The sequence below is a fragment of the Trachinotus anak genome, unplaced genomic scaffold (genome assembly GCF_046630095.1).
Source record: "Trachinotus anak isolate AG129_WGS33_773 ecotype Australia unplaced genomic scaffold, CSIRO_AGI_Tana_v1 ptg000019l, whole genome shotgun sequence".
Taxonomy (NCBI): domain Eukaryota; kingdom Metazoa; phylum Chordata; class Actinopteri; order Carangiformes; family Carangidae; genus Trachinotus; species Trachinotus anak.
In genome coordinates, this window is record NW_027273870.1 from 28,304,107 (window position 1) to 28,325,633 (window position 21,527).

The following is a 21,527-nucleotide window of genomic DNA, read 5'->3' on the forward strand; positions in this document are numbered from 1 at the left end:
AATAAACTAAATAAGGACTTGTGAGTTTTTGCTAAGTTGCAGTAACTGAACAAACCACAGACAGTAGATTTCAAAGTAAAACACGGGTATAACGTTGGTGACACCACCACAGGATTTCTGACGGGGCCTGGGTTTGATTTTCCCTCTCGCTGCCATCTTGGCAGGTACAGGAGACAATCCACATTCATTTTCCTGTATTAGGATTTTTTAGGATTATGATTAGGAAGGAGGCTGATGACTGTGATAGGCTGAGACACCTGTCACTCAAGCAAAGTGGGGATGCACTTATCTAATCTGATGTTATCGGAGTTTATCAGTTCGATATCACACGTGACTGATCCACTTTAGTGTTGCAGCTGGTAAATAAAGGTTTATTTTAATTACTTTAATACTCAGGGATCAATATTATTGTCTTATTATAATACATAATTAATTAATTTGTTGATTATATTTTGTGTTATGAATCTGTCGATATCCAGTCAATTCAGTTTTTACACAACAATCTCTGATGCATAATTTCTGTCTTATTTGTGTCAGTGGGCTCAGGGCACCCCCCAAACAAAGAGCAGCAGGCAGCTGATTTCAGACAAAAACCCATTATGGTTGTTGAAAAAGCTCTGAAAAGCCACTGTTCCTCTGCCTGCTCAGCAGGAAACAGCAGACAGACTCAGTCAGAGAGCAGCTGGTGAACATAGTGGGGCATTTAGCAGCTAAAGAGCCGGTGGAGACCAAACACAGAGCTAAAAGAGAGGGAGGGAACACTGGATTTATTCATCAGATGGACACAAACATCTCTCCAAATGATTTCTAATGCAACAGTTTGCTACATTAACCTAAGAGGTGATGTTTTTTCCACCGCCTCAGCCTGACCAAAACATTTACGTTTAAAGACAAGTGTGAGAAATAAGAATTTAAAAATGTATAGAATAAAAATTCATAGATAAGAATAACAAATAAAAGTAAAATGTAAACTACACAATTAAATCTGTGCATGCTTGAGTAGAATAAGATAAGGATAATAAGGATGTTTAAGGACAATGTGCCAGAATGGCTGAGAATGTACAATGTGAGATAAGGGTAAATACAGCACTTATGTCAAACAGTGCAAGAGTCATTTTGGGTTTGAGTTTGGTTTAAAATCCAAAGGTGGACTGCAGCCCTCATACCTGACTGTAGTTCCAGAAGTCCCAGAGTAAAGGTCAGAGGTCACTCTCTCATCTCAGTGAGGGGTCAGTCGCAGTGGATTTTTCGTTTGATCTACAAACAGTCAGCCACTGGAGGGCTGGTTGTTTGGTGGGAACATGAGGGAAGGTCATAGAGTTAAAAGTCAGTTCTGGGAATTGTTTGTTATTATTACAGTTACACTGATTAAAAGAATTAAAGAGAACAAAGAAGAATCTCTGCACAATTTAAACAAAGAGCTCATTACAGCAAAGAAAAGGCCACTTACCCATGTTCATCTTTGATTTTTACTCTAGAGTCTCTCGTAATTTACCAGATCAGTAGCTAGCTGTCAGACTGCAGCACATGTCTGTAAATATCTCTCTGGGAACAAAGGCAGCAACATCTGTGGGTAAAGGACAATAAAAGTTATGATGTCCTTAAGTAGCACTTTCACTCTGCAAACAAAGAGACACAAACGGAAGGTTTTTCTCTAATATGTAAAATGTTGTCAGTTCAACAGGAGGGAGGATTAACAGGCACTGAACTGAAACACAGACTCTAAAAATTATTTTGGCAGCTAGTGTGACGATTTAAACCACTCTTCTTCTGTGGTGTCCTTATTTCCCAGCCTGTTGTTGTGTCCCTGCAGTATTGATGAATGTAAGTAGTGGACAATATGCCTGAACTTTCTTAAAGTGTTTAATTGCTTTGATTATGTTCCAAATATTCATTTCTCCAGTTTCTCATCAACAAACCTAAACAGACAACTGAAGCTGGAACTGAAGGCGGCGACTGTTTGGTAGATTTTTTTAGTGCAATGTTCCTTTAAATGTTCCTTCTGCAGCAGAAGTATGTCAGTGACCTGCAGTGATAAATGTTAATAATCAGTTTATAAACGGGTTTTGGTTCAGATGTCCTGAGTGAAAACATCACCTCCCGTTAAATCTTGAGGAAAAATGGATCAACTGTGGCTGCCATTCTCAGAGCCCTGTGCCCTTTTCTGTGGGGTTAAATATAAAAGAAATTCATTCTCAATCAATTTTTATATATTAGGTTTTATTTATGAAGTTCATTATATACCAGACAAATAAACTCAAACATCGACCTCCAGGGCAGAAAAATGAAGCTAAAAGCTGCAGTTCCTCTAATGACCACTAGAGTCTGGCTCCAACAGTGAGTCAGTCCCCACAGAAATAAACATGTTTACAGCCTGGTACAAAAACTGTTCTGCTCTCTAGAGCTAATTTCCTCCTTCATGACGACTGTACGTAGGTGAATTTGTATATAACTCACCTGTTTACATTTTATTCAGGTTTAAAGTTTTGCTCTGAGTGACAAATGTGAGACTGAACGCTTTGCCACAAACCGACGTTCCCCAAAGTCTCAGTTCCACACATGCGCCACATCTTTGCCCATTTTTGGATTAGCTGGGAGTTAGGGGCGGAGTCAGGCACTGCCAAGATGGCGACGGCCGAGCAGCTCACTCTGAGCTTCAAAACTGCTCCTGAGAAACCTGTGGGTGACGTCACAGAGGCTGCGCCCCTCTGACGTGACAGTAAACTAATAATCATAATAATATGTGGAGGTCGGCAGCTGCAGCTTCCTCAGCAGCCCAACTTCTCTCGCTGTCAGTGAAAACTTCCCTTATTACACCCAGTGACTTCATATGTTGCAGTGGACACACTGAGGTTACTGATGTTTTTTGACCCTCCTCACTCTCCGTAGCTGTAGGTCAACCAATCAGATCACTTCTTCCTCTGGATCAGCTCCGTCTATAACCCGGCCGGCGCCTTTTCTGCTGATTGAACCTGCCCTCCTCTGGATGTTTACTGCACATCACCTCTGATTCTATACGACTTCGCTCTCAGGGGTTTATCCGTCATGAGTGGTTTGAACACAATGATGTAAATTTGCGTTCACATTTTAGGCTTTAGCTGATGCTCTTATCCAGAGTGACTGACACTGACTGTCACAGCAGAATGAGCTTTAATTCCTGGATTACAGTCATCCACTCTACTGTTACACACTGAGCACAGACTGAGGTACAACCTGTTGTTGAGTGTGGCTGGCTCAGAGCCTTAACAATGTAAAAATCTGGAAGCACATTTAGCTCAGACCTCCTGCTTTTTAAACAGACAGTTCTTATCTATAATTTTCCCCTTTTGTTTCCTCTTAAGCAAGTTTAAAGTTGTTCAAATCATCACATGAGGTGATGTTGTTGCTCCTGAGGACCCACACAAGACAGTGTTTTTTAATGAATCAAGATGTCTTGTGCATTATTTCATACAAATTTCACCAACATTCATCTTTTTTGTGGCTTTATCTCATTACGCTGATGAGACGGTAATTAAATGTCTGGATATCTGCTCATTGGACCAATTAGTATGGTGGTAAAATTAGTGGTAATAGCAGCAGTAACACTATAGTGATAGTAAAAAAAAAAAAAAAAGTAGTACTAGTAGTACTAGCATCAGCAGTTACAGTAAAAGTAGCTACACCTCTAGTAGTACTCGTACCATTAGCAATAGTAGCAGCAGTAGTTGCAGTTGCACTGGTAACAGTTGCAGGGGTAATAATTAGGAAAGTAAGTCATGATTATTTCCACTATTCATTAATTTGCAGAGTTTCTCAATTTATCAATTATTTGTTTGCTCTTTAGTTTATTTTTATCATAAAATGAAGAAAAGCAGCAAATTCTCATTTTTAATTTTTACTTAAAAAACATGATTATCATTGTCATAGTAATAAACTTTTTTTTTTTGTTGATTAACAACTAATTATTATAGTGGTAACATTAGTAGTAGTTGCTGTTGTAATGATACTAATATGAGTGTTTCGTATATAATACTGATAACACCAGTAACTGAAGCTGAAGCTGTTGCACTAGTTTTGGTAAAAGCAATGTTTATAGTGGTAACACGAGAAGTAATATTACAGGCAGTAGCAGTAGTTGTGGTTTTAGTTGTAAAAATACTTGTACAGTAGTTGTATCAGAAATAGTAATAGTAGTACTACTAATGGTACTTTTGTCTATACCTGTTTCTGGAACTTGTACAGCAAGTCATAGTAGTAAACATAGTAATGGTGGTAACAGTAAGTAGTAGTGGTAGTAGAAGAGAGGCAGTAGAACTAGTCATAGTGATAGTTAAACATACACACAGTAAAGTATTGGTGAAAATATAACACTTCATACTTACAATAAGTTGAGATACACAACAACACAATGTGTTGCTGTAGTTTGACTTAGAGTCGATCGTGCGTCTCTCTCCTGCAGGTTTTCATCCTGTACTTCAAGCCGAGCACCTTCAGGTGTATCCTGCTGCGCTGGGTCCGGATGCTCGGCTTCTCCATCGTCTACGGCACAGTCACTCTGAAAATGTACAGGTAGGTTGAGGTGATACACAGAGATCATTTTTGGTTCTTAAAACCACAAATATATCTTCTTATGATATCAAAACTTCAAATCAAACACAGAAGAAGTGTAAAATATGGGACCTTTAAGGTCCTTAAGTTCACAAACATCCAGAGGTCACTTTATTAGGTACACCTGTACAATCTGACGCGATCCTACACAACTGTTCTGCAACAAAATCGATGTTTTGAGGCCAGTAATGTTCAGTTTTTGCTGTCACTGTCCTTGAGGTGTTGATTCAATTATATGTTTTAGCGCCAAGGTCATAATGTGAGTGATGTGTTGTACTGGACTTCATTATATTGAGAGGTGTTTCTAATATTCTGACCAACTCATGTTAAAAGTAGGGAGGACAAAACACCTCCCAGTACACTGGAGCCCAGTACAACCCCCCTCTAATTATAACCTCAGTGATACATATAGAATTGAAATTACACATCTCTCACAATGTCAACACAAATTGAACATTATAAACTTCATGAGGGCAGAATACATGGCAGAGCGGCTGTATTGAATTGTAATGGATTCTACAGGTGTACCTAATAAAGTGGCGACTGAGTGTATATTTAAAGGTTTAAATTTTCTCACACACTGTTTTACTCTCACCTCTGTGCAGGGTGCTGAAGGTGTTCCTCTCACGCACGGCCCAGAGAGTGCCCTACATGTCCAGCCTCCACTTGCTGAGGATTCTGGGAGTGATGCTTATGACGGTCAGCTGGTTCCTGTGTGCGTGGACGGTGGGCGTCCTCCAGAACCGCGACAGGAACATCCCAGTGTTCATCACAACCACCACGTCAGACGGACAGGGGTTCAACCTGTGCTACCTGGACCGCTGGGACTACATGATGGCTGTGGGTGAGTGGCGGCAGAGAAACAGAACATGAGAAGCTTCTGAACTGATCGATCCTTTCACCCAGGGCAGTTATTATTAAAATGTTTTATTTATGCCAGTTTTTGTTACGTTAATTGAATTCACTAAAAAGTTAAGATGGGTAAAACCATTTTTTAAAGCTTGAGATATAAAGTACAGCAAGTGTCCCGTAGAGATTTTGTCAAACCTCAAAGTGTCATTCATAAGTAAAAGCACAAATCAACTCATATTCTGCTCATATTTTGAGTTTAAATGATATTTTACATTCTAGCAAATATGAACCTTTATGAAAAAGCACTATCGATGTGGAAGAGTGTCAAAGAATTGAGGAAATGACATAAAAATGTATAAAAGATTGATTATCGTAGTTCTTAAAGGACAGGTTTTTTTTTTACAATTTCACTTTTAAAGTTTTGTTGTTTTGGCTATTTTGCAATATTAAAGTAGTACTCAACAAACTGATGAGCATACCTGAAATGTCAGTAATCATCCCTTAATAGGCAAGTGTGCACACAACTATTTGTTGTTATTTGGCATTTAAACAGTATTAGATTAATAAAACCAAACAGAAAACATCACCAGTATTTATCTCTGTTTCCTCGGTCCTTACGCTCCTCTGCCACAGCTGAGCTTCTGTTCCTGTGCTGGGGGAGCTCCCTATGGACCGCCGTCAGGCCCGTCCCCTCAGCCTTCCACGAGCCTCGCTACATGGGCATCGCCATCCACAACGAGCTGCTCCTCTCCTCCATGTTCCACCTGTGCCGGTAAACAGCAAGCATCGCCAAAATGTGAAATCTGAAGCTCTAAAGTGCAGGACAAGCTGATACGCCTGAGCAACAGAACAGTGCAAACACAGCACGCTGATGTGAAATGATGTTGTTTTCCTCAGGTTCACTTTTCCCTCTCTCCATCCTGATTGGATGTTGCTGCTCTCCTTCACGCACACCCATGTGACCATCACTGTGACACTCGCCCTTCTCTTCATTCCTAAGGTAGGTTCCTAAGGTAGCATTTTTATGTGCCGCAGTTAATCAATTGTGGGGCAGAGTAAGGGGTCTAGGTAGAGGTAAAAGTTAAAGTAAAAAAAAAAAAAAAAAGTAAAAAATAAATGGAGATTGGTGAGTAATCTCAATCTCTTCATCAAGACTAGTTTATTTAAATGACAGTAGTGTGCTAGTAAACTTTTAGTAAACCATTAGTGATATAATTGCACCTTGTAAACAGTGAGGTAATGTATATAGACAGGATTATATGTATACGTAATATGTAATTTATGAACTCAGTAAATTACAGTTCAGCATAAGTTAGTTAGCATGTTAGTGTAACATGCTCACGTCTATCGTGTTGGCACCCTATGCATACATGCATGATATAATACCAATGTGGGCTTACATTTTTGGAGACCATGAATATCTTTGCAAGATATCACGAGAATCCATTCATCATTACAGGAGAAATTTCATGGACTCAATAGGTGGACCGACCACCCGGTATATCGATGGAGCTATACACATGAAAGATTGCGTTTATATGGACATGGTATCCCGACAAGGAGGTTTATCCTGGTTTTAATCATATTCGGAGATTTGAAGTTTATGTGGAACACAGAAAATTCTTATATTTAAGTTACTCAACATGGTATGCCATTTTTGTGCCTGTGATGTTCACAAACACAAACCTCACCTTACAGAGTACCCCAGCTAGCAAACTGAGGTGTCTCAAAACTGGGATAAGTACTTTGTCCAGGTTTGTGAATTAAGATACAAATACGTGATACTTCAAAAAACTTTCACATGTTCATATAAGCGCAATATTTTCCTATGCTAAATGTTTACAACTGAATATTATGCTTCCGTGTGTTGCACAGTTTCTCCACGTGTCTAAGCCGGGGAGAGAGGAGATTGCAGCAGAGGTGTATGAAGATGAAGTGGACCTGCGGCGCTCCGGCTCGTACCTCAACAGCAGTTTTCACTCTGCTTGGAGTGAGCCTAGTGTGGACCCGGATGACTTTCGGGTAAACTCTCTTGTCCCCTCAGAACGCTGTTATCACTTTGAATTGGGACATAATTTACAAAAGGTGGAAGAAATTCCTAAGGTCACATTTAAATAAGAAAAATAAATGTCCCTTAATTTCACTTATGACCACATGTAGACTCACTTAAACAGATTTTAAATGTTTTATAATTACATCATAAATTAACAGAAAATAGAGTCAGCAGTAGAAAAGATATATGTTGTATGACCTTTCTCCACCCTTTATCCTTTTCTTATCCTCAACTGTCATCTACCTTTCCTCTGACTTGTTACTGTACGTTTTTCCTCTCCTCAATCATTTCAACCATCTCCTAAATCCCCTTATCAATTCCCTCCCTTCTTCACATGCACCAGGATGAACTGAAGAAGCTATATGCCCAGTTAGAAGTCCACAAGACGAAGAAGATGACCGCAAACAACCCTCATCTGTCAAAGAAGCGGAGTTCTCGATGTGCACTGGGGAGGTCCATTATTAAACGCATTGCTGAGATCCCAGAAACCATGAGCCGACAGTGCAGCCGCGAGGAGAAAGATGGATCCTTCCACAGTAGAAGTGTGACTCTGTCTGACTCTTTTAGGCGGACCCCAGATACTGTCAGTATTAGTTACAGAAGTTCAGTGAAATCACGATCACCGTCACCATCCATGCGTAAGTCCCAAAGTGATCATCACTATGTCAGGGAAAGAGACTCTTCCTTGCGTGACTCTATGTTAAAGGCCAACGCTGTGAAGAGATCCTCTCAGCGATCTGAGACGGACTCCTTAGATATTCCAGCAGGCGTCTGTAAGTCAGCCAGTGCCCAGAATCTGACAATTGATACCAATCTCCTGCATCCTGATCACACCAGGCTTCATAAGTCCTGGAGTCTCACCTCCACTACCACCCATTCTATGGAAAATATACCTAAAGTTAACAGAGCCAGCACAGTGCTGACAAGGTCTAGGCAGAGCATTTCCATCAGTGACCAAACCAGAAGTGCTCTCCAGTCAGAGTCATTTGACAAGGCTGAGGTCTGTCCTTGGGAGGTGGAGCAAGAATCATTGGGCGACAAGAACCAGAAGCATGTCACCTACGCCAACTCTGAGGATAGTGAGCAAAAAAGGCCATCATCTCCACAGGCACTTGTCTGTCCCTGGGACCATTTACCCCCTGTAGAAAAGACTCCTTCTGTGGACAAAGGAGTACAAAGTGAAACTGAATCGCCCAAACCACAAGCTCCTGTGTCTGCAAGTGCACCAGGCTCTCCAAGACCAAAGGTCACAAAAGATCAGCGTGTCTTCTCCTTCCGCACCCCCACCAGTAAGTGGCTCTCTGTGAAATCAATTATGGGCTCCATGGATGCAGGAAGCAGATCCAGTAAGGATGGAATTTTAAGTAAAGAAGATTCTATCTCACAAAAAAGTCAGGAGAGTGCTTCCACAACACCAAGATCGGGAACATCTAGTAGACGTCCAAGCATGGAAAAGAGGTCACTGCAGAAAAGAAGTATGACAACAATAGACGGAAAACCATGCCTTGTGAAGCAGAATGCAATCAGACTGTCCTCTGGGGATTCCTCGGACAGAAGCCCTAGAAGGCTCGTGATTGTAAAATCGGCCGTCTACCCTTGGGACACAGATGATATGCCAAGAGATGGCACCTATGAAAATGTGTTTTTATCAAGGCAGAACAGCAAACGTAGCAGTATAAGTTCATGGGAAACTGCTAGCAGCTCCAGAACTCCTTCAACTAACAGGAGAAGTAGTATTCGAATTACACCAGTCCGTACTGTTTCACACGCAGATGTGTGTCCATGGGACGGAGCTGGTACTTTGCAGCAAGGAGAGGGACCAAAGAAGCAGCAGAGCATTAAAACAGATGTGTGCCCTTGGGATTCCCAGGTATCTGAACGGTCTAATTTATGTCCATGGGAATCTCAAGAGCAAGCGAATGTGAGAAGACAAGGAAGTGGTCATGGTGAAGTGTGTCCTTGGGAATCGCAAGATATTCCCGTTATTTCTCATGCTACTCTGTCTAAAGATTCACAGAGACAACAGTCTTTGAAACTTGCAGCAGATGTATGTCCCTGGGAGGTTGCAGAAACTCCCCAACCTTCAATCAGACAAGATAATGAATATGCTAATGTGTGTCCTTGGGATGTTCAAAACAAGGCTGAAGTTGTATACGAAAACCTAAATCCTTTGGAGGCCAAGGGTACGCTGATGGTGCCCCATCGACAAGAGGTTATGAAACCTGCCATCTATCCGGTTGCATCAAAAGAAATGCAAAGTAATGAGCAACAATATTGTGAAAAATCACCTGTCCTTAACTGGGGTAAACAAGTGATCAAGACAGCACAGAGTTGTCCATGGGATTTCCCTGATCCTCCTAAAATCATGGAAGGTATTTGTCCATGGGAAGAGGGAAGCACAGAGCCAACAAATACTGACCCTACGTCACAAATGACCATCAGTGTAGATGTTTGTCCTTGGGACACTGGAAATCAAGGCAAACCAGAAGACTCACAAGAAGGTGTCTCACCTTTGAGAGCTGCGTTGGTACAATCTGAAGGGAAAGACAACACAAGAGTAAATGTATGCCCCTGGGAAACTGAGGTCCCTGAGAAAACTGAAGCTACCAAGACAATGCCAAAGGAAAGACCAGCAGATGTTTGTCCATGGGAAACTGGGGAACCTGAGACCCCAAAAATATCAGACAGTTGTGTAAGGCAAGACACGGTTCGGGGAAATGTTTGTCCATGGGAGACAGAGGAAGCAGGGGCAGTCAAATCAGAAGTCTCAAAGGCATCAGAGGAGCTACAAAGACAGGAAAGTGTCTGTCCATGGGAAACAGATGCCCCAAAAGTTCTAAAAAAGCAAGACAGCAGTCGGGCAGATGTTTGTCCATGGGAGGGAGAAGACACTAAGGTTGCAAAAAAGCAAGATAGCATTAGAGAAAACATTTGTCCATGGGAGACAGAGGAACCAAAAGTCCTTAAAAAACAAGATAGTGCTCGGGGAGATGTTTGCCCATGGGAGACAGAGGAACCAAAAGTCCTTAAAAAACAAGATAGTGCTCGGGGAGATGTTTGCCCATGGGAGACAGAGGAACCAAAAGTTCTTAGAAAACAAGACAGTGGTCGGGCAGATGTTTGTCCATGGGAGACCGAAGAACCAGGAGTTGTTAAAGCGCAAGACAGCACTGTAACAGATGTGTGTCTGAGAGATCCACAAACGTCAAGCGAAAGCAAAGTTGATATTCACAGTGAGAAAGATGTCATCATAGAGAACCAGGGCCCACTAAGTGCAGAAGAGATTCCAGCTGACATCAGTACAGAGGACATAGATGAGTCTAAAGCAAACTTAGCCCTGGGCCGGCGTGATGCTTTGTGTCCCTGGGAGATGGTTAGGAGCAGATCTGGCTCATTCACAGACAATGCCTCAGACGTTTTTACATGGGAGCCTGAGAATATTCCAGAGGAAGATGAAGAGGATGATGCTGAATGTGCTGCTGAGGCTCTTGTATTCCCACCTGACTTGTGACCTAAGTCTAGCCATCATTTATTTTCACTTTTGACCACTCCTTCTAAATCAAGGGGAACATGAACGCTATAAAACCATTTTGGCCGTACCCTGTTGATAGTGGGGGGAACTTTGTTTTTAAATTTCCCCAGATCCTCAGGGAGGTTAGAGTGCAGGGTCAGCTCAGGAACAGTTCCCCTGCAGCTGGCAAAGCTGGAAGCCCTTTCTGATGGACAAGTACTTGAGCAAATGAAACGTAAAACATAGGACTGTGCTATTTCAGGATGGACTACCATTTGGACCATGACATTGTCCAAGTAAGATGCCTGTAGTAGAAACTTGATGAGCTGGACACTTTGAGTTGTGCAACCCTGACTGAAAATAAGCTTTCTTTTTACTGAAGCACATGTTGCAGATTCATTACGTCCCTCATTGATCCAGCAATGACCTATGAACAGACATTTTATGAATGATGGCAGGGCATCTAAGGCAATTAGATGAAGTCCCTTTTCTTCCTGCTTCTACCCCCCCCATTATAAATTAAAATGTTTTTTGTGTCTTTGTTTGTTTTTAGGTGACAATTATGATATTTGCCATGTACATACAATATCTTGGACACATGGGTTGGATGAATGGATCACAAAATCTGAAAATAACAAGTCAACAGTGCTTGCAAACACAAATATAGTGGCGGGCCTATGAGACAAAACTATTCTTAACCAGCATACATGGGATAAATTCAGTCTAATTTTTTTGTGGAAATTATATTTTCAAAGTAGAAGAAAGTCTTAAGTCAGTTGTGCCACCGGGATTACAATGGATGTCAAATCATATTTCATATTATATATCAGGTATTAATGATTGATTAAACTATGCATACCTGTTTGCTTTAAGTGACTGATTACTCTCTCACTTTTGATTCAGTCATAATAATGGGAAAATAACATTAAACCACAAAAAAAAAACAATGCCAAAAATGCATAATTCACCATAAACTCAGACTTATACCCTAAAAATTTCTACCCATTACAGCAGAGTGAATACTGCATATTTATTTCATATCTGACTTCTGTAGAAAATCATGTCACTGCTTTTTTTATGGATGCAGTTCACTGGAAACCAGCTTCAGAGAGTAATTGCAACAAACATCAAGTTGATGGATATTATATACCCCAACTCTAAAGTTTGCACAATCCAAATGTTGCAAATAATGCATTTTACGGAGGTCAGGCTTCAGCTTAAAGAACAGGGCTCTTACCTATTAGTTGAGTAGTTAAATAATCACAAGTTAAGGTTTTGGTCAACTTCAGAAGTTTTCATCAGGGTTCTTTAAGCAGTGATATTGGTCATTGTAGTCATTGCTAGAAATTGATATTATTTAGTCTTTGAAAAGAACTAGATTATAAGATGTAACACTGCAGAAATAAGAATTTTTTTAAAATTAAATCCACTCCTGTATCAGTCAAAGATTTCTTTTGACTATTAAACATTGTTATTATTGGCTAATAATTTATTTGCATTAGGGGGACCTAATATTTCAATGTCTGCCATTACTGAGTTAGTATTTTATAAAGTTTTGAGTCATTACACTAAGTTTCAGATAAAGACAACTGCAACATTTTGGAAGCAGTATGTTTTGAAAAAGGTTTTATGGTGAATAAAACTTAGCAGTTAGCAGTTTTCTGTATTGATGTAATTAAGTCGCGTCTATGCCAGCAGTTATTCTGTGCAATTGACAGCCAGTTGTTTCAAGTGGTGATGATTATCAGCTCTTCTGCTGCTGCTGCAGTGTCACTCAGTCCCACGCAGCTTCAGGTTTCTTTCATTCAGTGATCTCATTGTTAAACACTGCGCCAAGTTTTTGTCAGTGGAGTGAACTAGTTTTGTGAGCATTGTTGCATGTTAGTGTGTTTTTGAATGAGCGTGCTGTAATTTGTTGTCACGTAAAAAAAAATCTAATATAGTTGTAACACACCCTTTGTTTTGCATAGAGAAACAGCCTCTGTACTGTTTGTACTGTTTGAATTTTGTTTGTATCTTCTATGAAAGATTATTCCAGGAAAAAAGTCTACTGAAATCTACTGGTGTGAAGAAAAGCAGATGGGACACTTTATTTTTGTATTTCCTGAGGTCAACATGCAGTATATTCATCACAGAAATAAACCATACAATTTCTGGAGATCTGTACATTTTATTTCTTACATGTTCACATTAAATTAGTCTCATAAAGAAAACATGACAACATGTGAAATGAAACTGAGTTGAAGTCATGAGAAGAGTTGTTGTTGTTGTTGTTGTTGTTATTATTATTCCAGACCGTTGTGTGATGATTTTCTGTACAGTAAGAAGCAGCTTTATTGGCTTCAGGACAGAGCAGTTTGTTCATCCTACAACTCACCTGCTGCTTTCACCGTTTGAACAGCCAAACAGAAAAGAGCCTCCAAAGGAAGCCTGGTTTGCTGCCAACGTGGACAAACTGTGCAACCACAGCCAAATTTTAAACAGCATTTGGCTGGTGACTGGTGATAAATGTCCTACTGTGGTTTAATGGAGAGAGCTGCGCCATCTGGTGGCCTATTTATACCACTGTACTGCCTCTGGTTTGGGAACTTCAATGCTGCTGGCATCGAACTCTTGTCCTGCGCTCAGCTTCGGACCAGGAATCATGACAGTCTGGAAGACCAGAAAGAGCAGATGAGTGTCATTTGTAAATTAAAACCAACAAATAATACATGTACATAACAAATATCTCTTAAGTGCCACCCACTCCACATCCCATTAACCTTCAGGACCAAGATGGACAAACCAGTTTGCATCATTCAAAACAGCAGGGCTGCACTGGAAAACAACTTCAACAAAAGAAGGATTTTAGTTTGACTGTAGTTGTTTGCTTCTGCATCACTTGGTTTTATATCATTACAGAAGATATAGTTCAACATCTTAGAATTAGGAGACATTTGCTGTTTAGCTTAGTTTTTAAACTAAATACAAAGAAGTGATAAACAAAGACGAGTAGAAGATTAAGCTGAAGTTGTATATTGTTTTTTTATGTAGACCACAGCTGGTGAAAGTGTCCTGCCTTCATTTGTCAGTTGGCTTGACAGAGTGTGATTGACAGGTGGCAGAGCTTAAAATAACCACAGGGAACCAGTCAGACCTCAGAGGTTTGTTGAGACCGATTAAGATTTCCTGTCTGTAAATATGACATATCAAAAGAAAATCTCCATGAAATGAATCTCAGTCAGTCAGTTCTGATTCAGACAATCTATTATTGATATTTTTGGAGACATGTCAGTCTGTTACAATGAATTACAAACTCTGATCTCCCTTGTTTTCTTATAGTCAATAAAAAGGTGTGAGGAAACATAGAGTCCTGCTTTTCTGATCAAATTTACAATGAGGAACATTGCAGAGTAACAATGAGAAAGAGGAAGGTGTCACCGGCAGAGACTGTGCCATCACTTTTCTGTTGAGATGACAAAGTGACAAACACTTCACCGATGGTGAAGCTTTTTTAGTTTCTGTCAGAGGAGAGTAAGAAACACCTTCTGACAACATTACCGCTCCATCTGTCAGATACATCTGAGACACAGCAGGGGCTGACTCACAGATTTAAGATGATTATGTTCTACGTTTTGCAGTGATGCGTATAATGCAAGTCATCTTCTATCCAGTCTAATGCACTCACTGGTAGTTCCTCCCTTTGCTCTCAAACAGCCTCAGTTCCTCATGTCATGGATCCTACAGATGTTGGAAACTTTTCTGTGAGACTTTGCTCCATGTTGACGTCATTTCAAGCTGCCATTCTCCTGTGGGGTGGGGGGGGGGGTGGGGGGCACTGAAGTTCACTGAACTCACTGTCATGTTCATGAAACCAGTTTGAGATGACTTTAGCTTTGTGACATGGAGCATTATCCTGCAGGAAGTAGCTGTTAGAAGATGGTGAACTGTGGCCATGAAGGGGTGAAGATGGGCAGCAACAATGCTCAGACAGACTGAGACATTCAGACCAGGACTGACTGGTGTTAAGGGGCCAAGAAAACCATCCACCTCAAGTTTGGACGTGTTGTTCAATCTGAAGCTTCTCTGCTCACCACAGTTGTAAAGAGTGGTTATCTGAGTGACCGTAGTCTTTCTGTCAGCTCTGTCCGTTCTCCTCTGAGCTCTCTCATCAACAAGGCGTCTCCTCCACAGAGCTGCTGCTCACTGGATGGTTTTATTCTTAGCTCCCATTCTGAGTGAAAAAATCTAGAGACCGTTGTGTGAGAAAATCCAGGAAGTTCAGCCGTTTCAGAAACACTCTGACACCAACAATCACGAGTCACTGAGATCACATTTCTCCTCATCCTGATGTTTGATGTGAACATTAACTGAAGCTCCTGACCTGCATCTGCAGGATTTTGCTAGTTAATGAAATGGTCTGAAACATTAATAGACATAATGCGGTTTAACTCTGCAACACAATCAAGCCAGCGGGAGTCCGACCAGAGCTTAGAGACGTGTGAGCTCTGCTGACTGAGGAACAGTAGCTGTGGTTGAACATGTTCTTTTTTTTTTTACCTCTGGTTGTATGCAGCTGTGTAGAGAGTTCTGGTTGAATAACTTCTCATGGTCAATACTGATATGATATTAATTTAGATTAATGAACCAGAAAGCATATAATTAATTAGGTTTCTTTTTAAATTGGTTGATGGCCCTAGTTTTTTTTTTCCAATTTTGGTGAACTGACCTTTTTATACATTTTTTCAACATCAGTTTCTGTGTGAAATGTCTCACTAGTCTCTGATGTCCAAGGAAAAATACTTGTCAAAAGACAAACTATAAAGTAGAGCTGAAGGATGTGCAAAATAAAAATAAAAATCTGGCAGATATTGTGATATGAGCTATTTCTGATATTTCGGTCATTTTTTAAATTTCATTTTCACCTTTAAATGTGGAGAATATGATTCATAGGCCAGGGCGTCTCTGTAGCACCACAACACTTCATTTATGGTTTGTTGTGACACATTTGACTTTTATCAAAAAATAATTAGAATAAAAACATTGGAACTCCTGCAACTTGGATATTGCACTTTGGCATTTTGTAATTTCAATAATATTTGAAAGTGTTTCTGTTATTGCCGACCCTCACTGGTATAAAGGGAGTGGACAAAATGACAGAAACACGTGTCCTTATAACACAGTACAATTCAACACCACAACAAACTGCAGCCTCCAAAAGGACCGTAAAGTTGAATCAGCAGCTCTCTAAAACAGTGTCTGAAGTTTATGACCTTCATGAAGGCAGAATTTATTGCAGGAGCATTTTATTAGGCTGCATTAGTTTCAGCTAGGTGTTCCTAATAACTGCCAACAGGGTGTAAGTCAATGAGGAGTACAGACAGTTTCATAAACAAGAGCTGGAGCTGAATTTGGGCTGTAATCAAACACCAGATATTTCATTCTCTATTTTCCGAGAAGTGACAGACGTTAAGAGAGGGAGCAGGCTGGAAACAGCTGGAGCGCAGGGCAGAAGAGTCTGTCGGACTGGGGTCAACGACCTCGGTGAAGAGCAGCAACAGGCGGAAGTAATGAAGGGAGGATGTACAGAAGCATATGTGACAGCAAAGAAAAGAAGAATAATTAACTGAAAAAAATAAGAGAAGCTTGAAACATATTCTACCATCAACCCTGTTCATGAGGTCATTAAAGTGAAGTGTGAACTGGACAGTTAATAAAGGTTGTTTCATTTCCTTTTGGCTTGGACCTCTGCCTTTTTCTTGCTAAAAGATAAATGTGGGCAGTCGCTGTGGAGACAAAGGTCACCTTAATAATTGGATCTTTGGCAGGAGCCCAGGATGGCACTATTTTCCCGTGTAACCTCCATCGGCCGTAGGGGTTGACGAGGTGACGTTCTATAACCAGGTACTCCAAGACGTCCTTCGGCTGCTCCTCGCTGCCCAGCATCAGCCTCCCGAAGCGGTCGTAGATGGCCAGAGTCTGCGGGACAGACACACACGTGACCCCGGGTGCACACCCCAAAACTGCTTTGTGTCACTGCTGCAAGTGACTGTGTGCAACTGTCACATCACATTCAAAAGTGTTTTTTAAGTTCTCAGTTCCGTTTAAAATACTTCAAAACACACAAGGATTAATGGCAGCGCCCCGTCCAGCAAACAGACACCAAAAAGGAGCCTTTCAGTTCTGGTGTGTCCAAATGTCTAAGTCTAAATCAGTACTTAGCAACCCCTCCGCCCGAGTCTTTCTGTTCTTAATTTAGACATTTTCTCCCGCTCCTCCTGCAGATCGCTTTACATTGCGAGATATTTTTAGGCTGTTGCGTGATTCACCGTCTGAGTGTCTGTTTGCTGCAGGGTTTGTATTTTACTTCACTTCTTTTCTTTACTTCCCTGATGATGATGATAATAATAATAATAATAATAATAATAATATCATCTCATAAAAAGAGGAAAAACTAACACACACACGAAGCTCTGGACACAAACAGTTGATACTGGTATCATAGCTGCTGTGTAGCCGTTAACACCTGGACCGTACCTGTTTGGAATGCATGCGGACCGTCACCTGGCCGTACAGGTTGCCTTTGGTGACCATGTCAGGGCAGCGGGCGTGGACCACCTTGGGCGGCTCCAGGGACTCGATGAACTTCCAGTGGATCGTCTTGAAGCGGTTCCCCCTCGTCATCTCCTGAACACAGGACAGAGCAGTGAGGAGTGTATTTCATGGCAAAAACCGTAAACGAGGGGAAACCTGCAACTGAATGAGCCAGAACTCACCGGATAACACCTCTCTGTTACTAAGGAGTGAAGTTTCTCCTTGTTAAATCTGCAAAAACAAGAGCAGAGGTTCATCTTTCTCTCTGGACCTTAAACCAAACATTTTCAAGGAGAATATATTATGATTATATATGTGTTAATGTTTCATTTAGCAGAAAAAAATGATTTCATTTGATTAAATGCTGTATTTATTTTGGCTTGGCTTCATGTTGGTCACCTATCACCTCAAAAATCAAACCTTTACTTTGGCAGGAAAACCAGGAAAGTTCAAACTAATTTTGACTTTGAGTGTTTTCCTGCAGCAGAGCAGCAGGCAGTGTGAGTTCTTCTTCAACACACCTCTCACTGTCTGATGTGTTATTTCTCTCTGATGAGGCTGAGCTGAGCAAAGTGAAAGACGCGAGTTCATTTCCTTACTCTGTCAGAGTCTTGTGAGCCTCAATAAAGATTTCTTGAGCTCGCTCCGCAAAATCCTTCGTTGTGAACAGAGAGTCATACTCTTTGATTTTACGAATCCTGTGAAGACCAAATGAAAAACATTCAGCTTTTGCACATTTATCACAGTCGCCCTCAAGATGTTTTGGATCTAATTTAGTGAAACAGCAATAAGATGACACACACGCACCAAACTCTATTCTCTCCCACAAGACTCAGACATGTTTGACAAGACAGAAACATCTTACGCTAGCTGTGAGGCAGCGCTCTGTCGTATCTGTTCAGTTCGTTGCTTCAGGCCTTCTTTAGTCAGAGTGGAGAGACGAGCGTCGCCCTCTGGGGGGATGTAGGGGTCGAAGATTCCCGCTGGTAAAGACAGCAGACAGGACTGATCCATCAGTGTGTGCCCTCCAACCATGGGAGGTATTCAAAATAGAAAGTTTCAATGCAGGACTGCTGTCTGATTGACAAACAGCAGCTGCACACAGACTCTTTTGGGAGGGGGGCAGTTAAAGTAGTATTTATTATAAAACACACCAACAGCAGTAATTCAAAATGTTCTGGAACTGAATTTATCTCAATACTGACAGACCAGTTTCTTTATCCAGATGATTACTGTTTGCCTGAACCAATCACCAAAACAATTCATGTTTCTGTACCTTCCTGTAATATAAATCTTTATGAACATCTTTTTTTTTTTACGAAAACATTTTTTTTTTAAATTTAACAAATTAAATGTTAAATTTTGTATTATCCTTCCAGTTCACTGACTCCCCACCAACATTTGTGAAGGTTTTCAACGATTCAAATGTAAGACAAAGTGGAAATAAAACAGGAAAATGGCAATTCGGTCCAATCTGGTTTAAATAACTGTGACGAAATTATAATTTAAATCAGAAAAAGTCTGATTAAGAACACATAAGGAAGAATATGAACTTTGACCACACTGTAGATGCCAGCTTTCATTTCTTGACAATTTGATATCAAAACTACAATTTTAGTCGGCACCAAAAGATTCTGAGGTTCAGTAACTACACTTATTGGTCATTCACTGGGAAAACTGATGGGGTAAACTAACTAACCATCAGTTTAAATCCACCAGCAGTTGTCTGAATGGACACTGTGAGCCCCACACCCCTGAAAAATATGTATTGATTGTTTGCTAAACTGTTCAATTCTCTAGTTTTTAGTTCTTATTTTCTTATATTTCTTGGTCAGACATTGACGGCCTTCTTTAGCCCTTGTGATAAAAGGTTGTAAAACTGTGAAAACACCAGGGGCAATGATACAATAACAACCAATAGCTAATTAATAATATTAATATTAACCTAAATGACATTTGACTAAAGTTGTGCAATCCTGCTTTGTCCAGCCGACATATTTAACCAAGATCAGGACATTGCTTTCATCTGCAGATCTAGGAAAGGTAATTTGTACTTTTGTCTCCTCCAGACTGGACTACTGCAACTCTCTTTACTCTGTTATCAACATCCACGGACAACAGCTCATACAATACGCTGCTGCCAGGCTTTAAACATCCTCTGAGAGAAGCAAACTCATCACACCAACCCCTACTGCCCTTTACTGGCTACCCATGAATGGGACTTAGGATTTTACTGCTTGTGAGCAGCTGAGGCACCGTGGCTGTGTTGTTTTCATCTGGTGATTCTCTGTGTATGCGTGCACTCGTGTGTGTCTCATCATGAGAAAATGCAGTTCCGGACACATCTGCTGCAGCTGGAACTACCACAGAGTGGTTTTGAGTATTTTGGCAGGTATCTATATGTCTGTGGACAGATTTTGTCACCATGATAGCATCACAACCTGGAAGATACAGTCACAAAACTTTACAGGTGTGTAGTTGAGATCAAAATGAAGGCCAGGTTCGAAGATGGGTGTGGTCTGAACCATGAGTACTACTGTATTAATGTAATAATCTAGTAATGACTACTGAGTGCTCATGGGTGGGATCATGGACATGTTGCTGGGTCATGGCTGGTGTGATCTGGCCTCTAACTGTAATAGCTTTAACTATTCAACTTGTTTTAGATACACGTACTTTTATTCTTTGTTTTTGCTGTGAACCACTCTGTAACTGTGTTTTGAAAGGTGCTCTGTAAATGAGTTATTATAAATAAGTTGTCAAAGTATGGGAACGTGAGCAGCTGCAGTTTTACCAGTGCAGGCGATGTTGATGGGCCTCTCAAAGTACTCCTGTTTGGGGACAACGCCTGCTGCTCGGCCCCTCTCCTCTGTGTTCTTCTCAATCCTCCCCTTAACCCCCACAGCTGGAGGGATAAAGTACCGCTTCTTGGTCCTAACCGGCAGGAAAAGTGGGACTGGGTGCCGCACAACCAGAGACGCCTCTGCGTTCTAAGAGAAAGGGCATGAAAAGTGTGAATGTGGTGGACAAAATATGTGAAACGCTTTTCAATATAATGCAGCAACCCACTACAACTCCTAATAATGAGATAAGAAGACAAAAATCTGACGTTTAAAGTTTAAACTATATAACCCAAGACAGAATTTTAACTTGCACAATAATTTTGACTCAGTAAAATAATTTATATGCCAAATCCCATCTTTTTTTTTTTTTTAGAGACTTCTTATTTTTGATGTAACATTTGTTTTTGCGATCTTCTATCATGACAGTTAGCTAGCGTTAGCTAAGCTAGCCCCGGAAAGGACTGTGCGCAGCGTAGTGCGTTCAGAACAAAACAAACGAACTTCTTCTTCATCATATTGTCGATCTCACGCTGCTTAAAAACAGTAACGTGTTATCAAACGTTTCGTTACCATCAAACTGTTGCATGTTGCTCTGTGAAGGACCATCAGCGTCCTCCTCATGGGCATCGCCATCTTTCCACCATTTACCGGAAACTAAAAAACATAAACGCTTCCCGTGGTCACTTTCAAAATAAAACTTTCATTTCATTTCGGCCAATAAAGAAAAAATGCTCAGGGTAAGTCAAAAAATATGACATATAAAGTCAAATTTTTTAATAAAAAGTCAAAATTAGGAGATTAAAAATCTAAATTATTTTTTGACATAAATCTCCAAATACTATTACGACATTATTTATCTATGCATCTATGATTTATGTTTTATTTTCATATTTTCATATTGCTTTTCTTTTGTACTGTCCACTACAACGCTGCAAATTTCCTAATTGCGCATTGCGGGACTAATAAAGGATATCTTATCTTAAATTTCGACATATAAAAGTCGTCAGTTGACTTGAAAAGTCATGATTGTGTCTCTATATTCTGTTTTGTTTTTTTTAAAGTATGTTCAACATCTCAAGTTCAACTTTAGTAATTCAATAGTCTAAAT

General features: G+C 40.5%; 2 protein-coding genes across 2 annotated transcripts in view; one reads left to right on the top strand and one right to left on the bottom strand.

The window, feature by feature from the left end:
- gpr179 (G protein-coupled receptor 179) overlaps positions 1-13,161 on the top strand; it is a 27,713-nt gene extending 14,552 nt beyond the window's left edge. Inside the window, exons 6-11 of the mRNA XM_071504052.1 lie at positions 4,439-4,548; positions 5,193-5,431; positions 6,073-6,211; positions 6,337-6,439; positions 7,315-7,461; positions 7,836-13,161. Coding sequence (XP_071360153.1) covers positions 4,439-4,548; positions 5,193-5,431; positions 6,073-6,211; positions 6,337-6,439; positions 7,315-7,461; positions 7,836-11,003 — 3,906 coding nt within the window. The 3' untranslated portion in view covers positions 11,004-13,161. The remainder of the gene's footprint in view (positions 1-4,438; positions 4,549-5,192; positions 5,432-6,072; positions 6,212-6,336; positions 6,440-7,314; positions 7,462-7,835) is intronic.
- Positions 13,154-21,103, bottom strand: mrpl45 (mitochondrial ribosomal protein L45). The gene is made up of 8 exons (XM_071504058.1): positions 20,990-21,103; positions 20,371-20,566; positions 18,442-18,559; positions 18,176-18,274; positions 17,759-17,807; positions 17,520-17,669; positions 16,788-16,961; positions 13,154-13,655 (listed from the first exon to the last, which is right to left on the bottom strand). The coding sequence occupies exons 1-8, from the start codon at positions 21,050-21,052 to the stop codon at positions 13,557-13,559; spliced, it is 948 nt and encodes a 315-aa protein (XP_071360159.1). The 5' UTR covers positions 21,053-21,103; the 3' UTR covers positions 13,154-13,556.
- Positions 21,104-21,527: the final 424 nt, after the last annotated feature.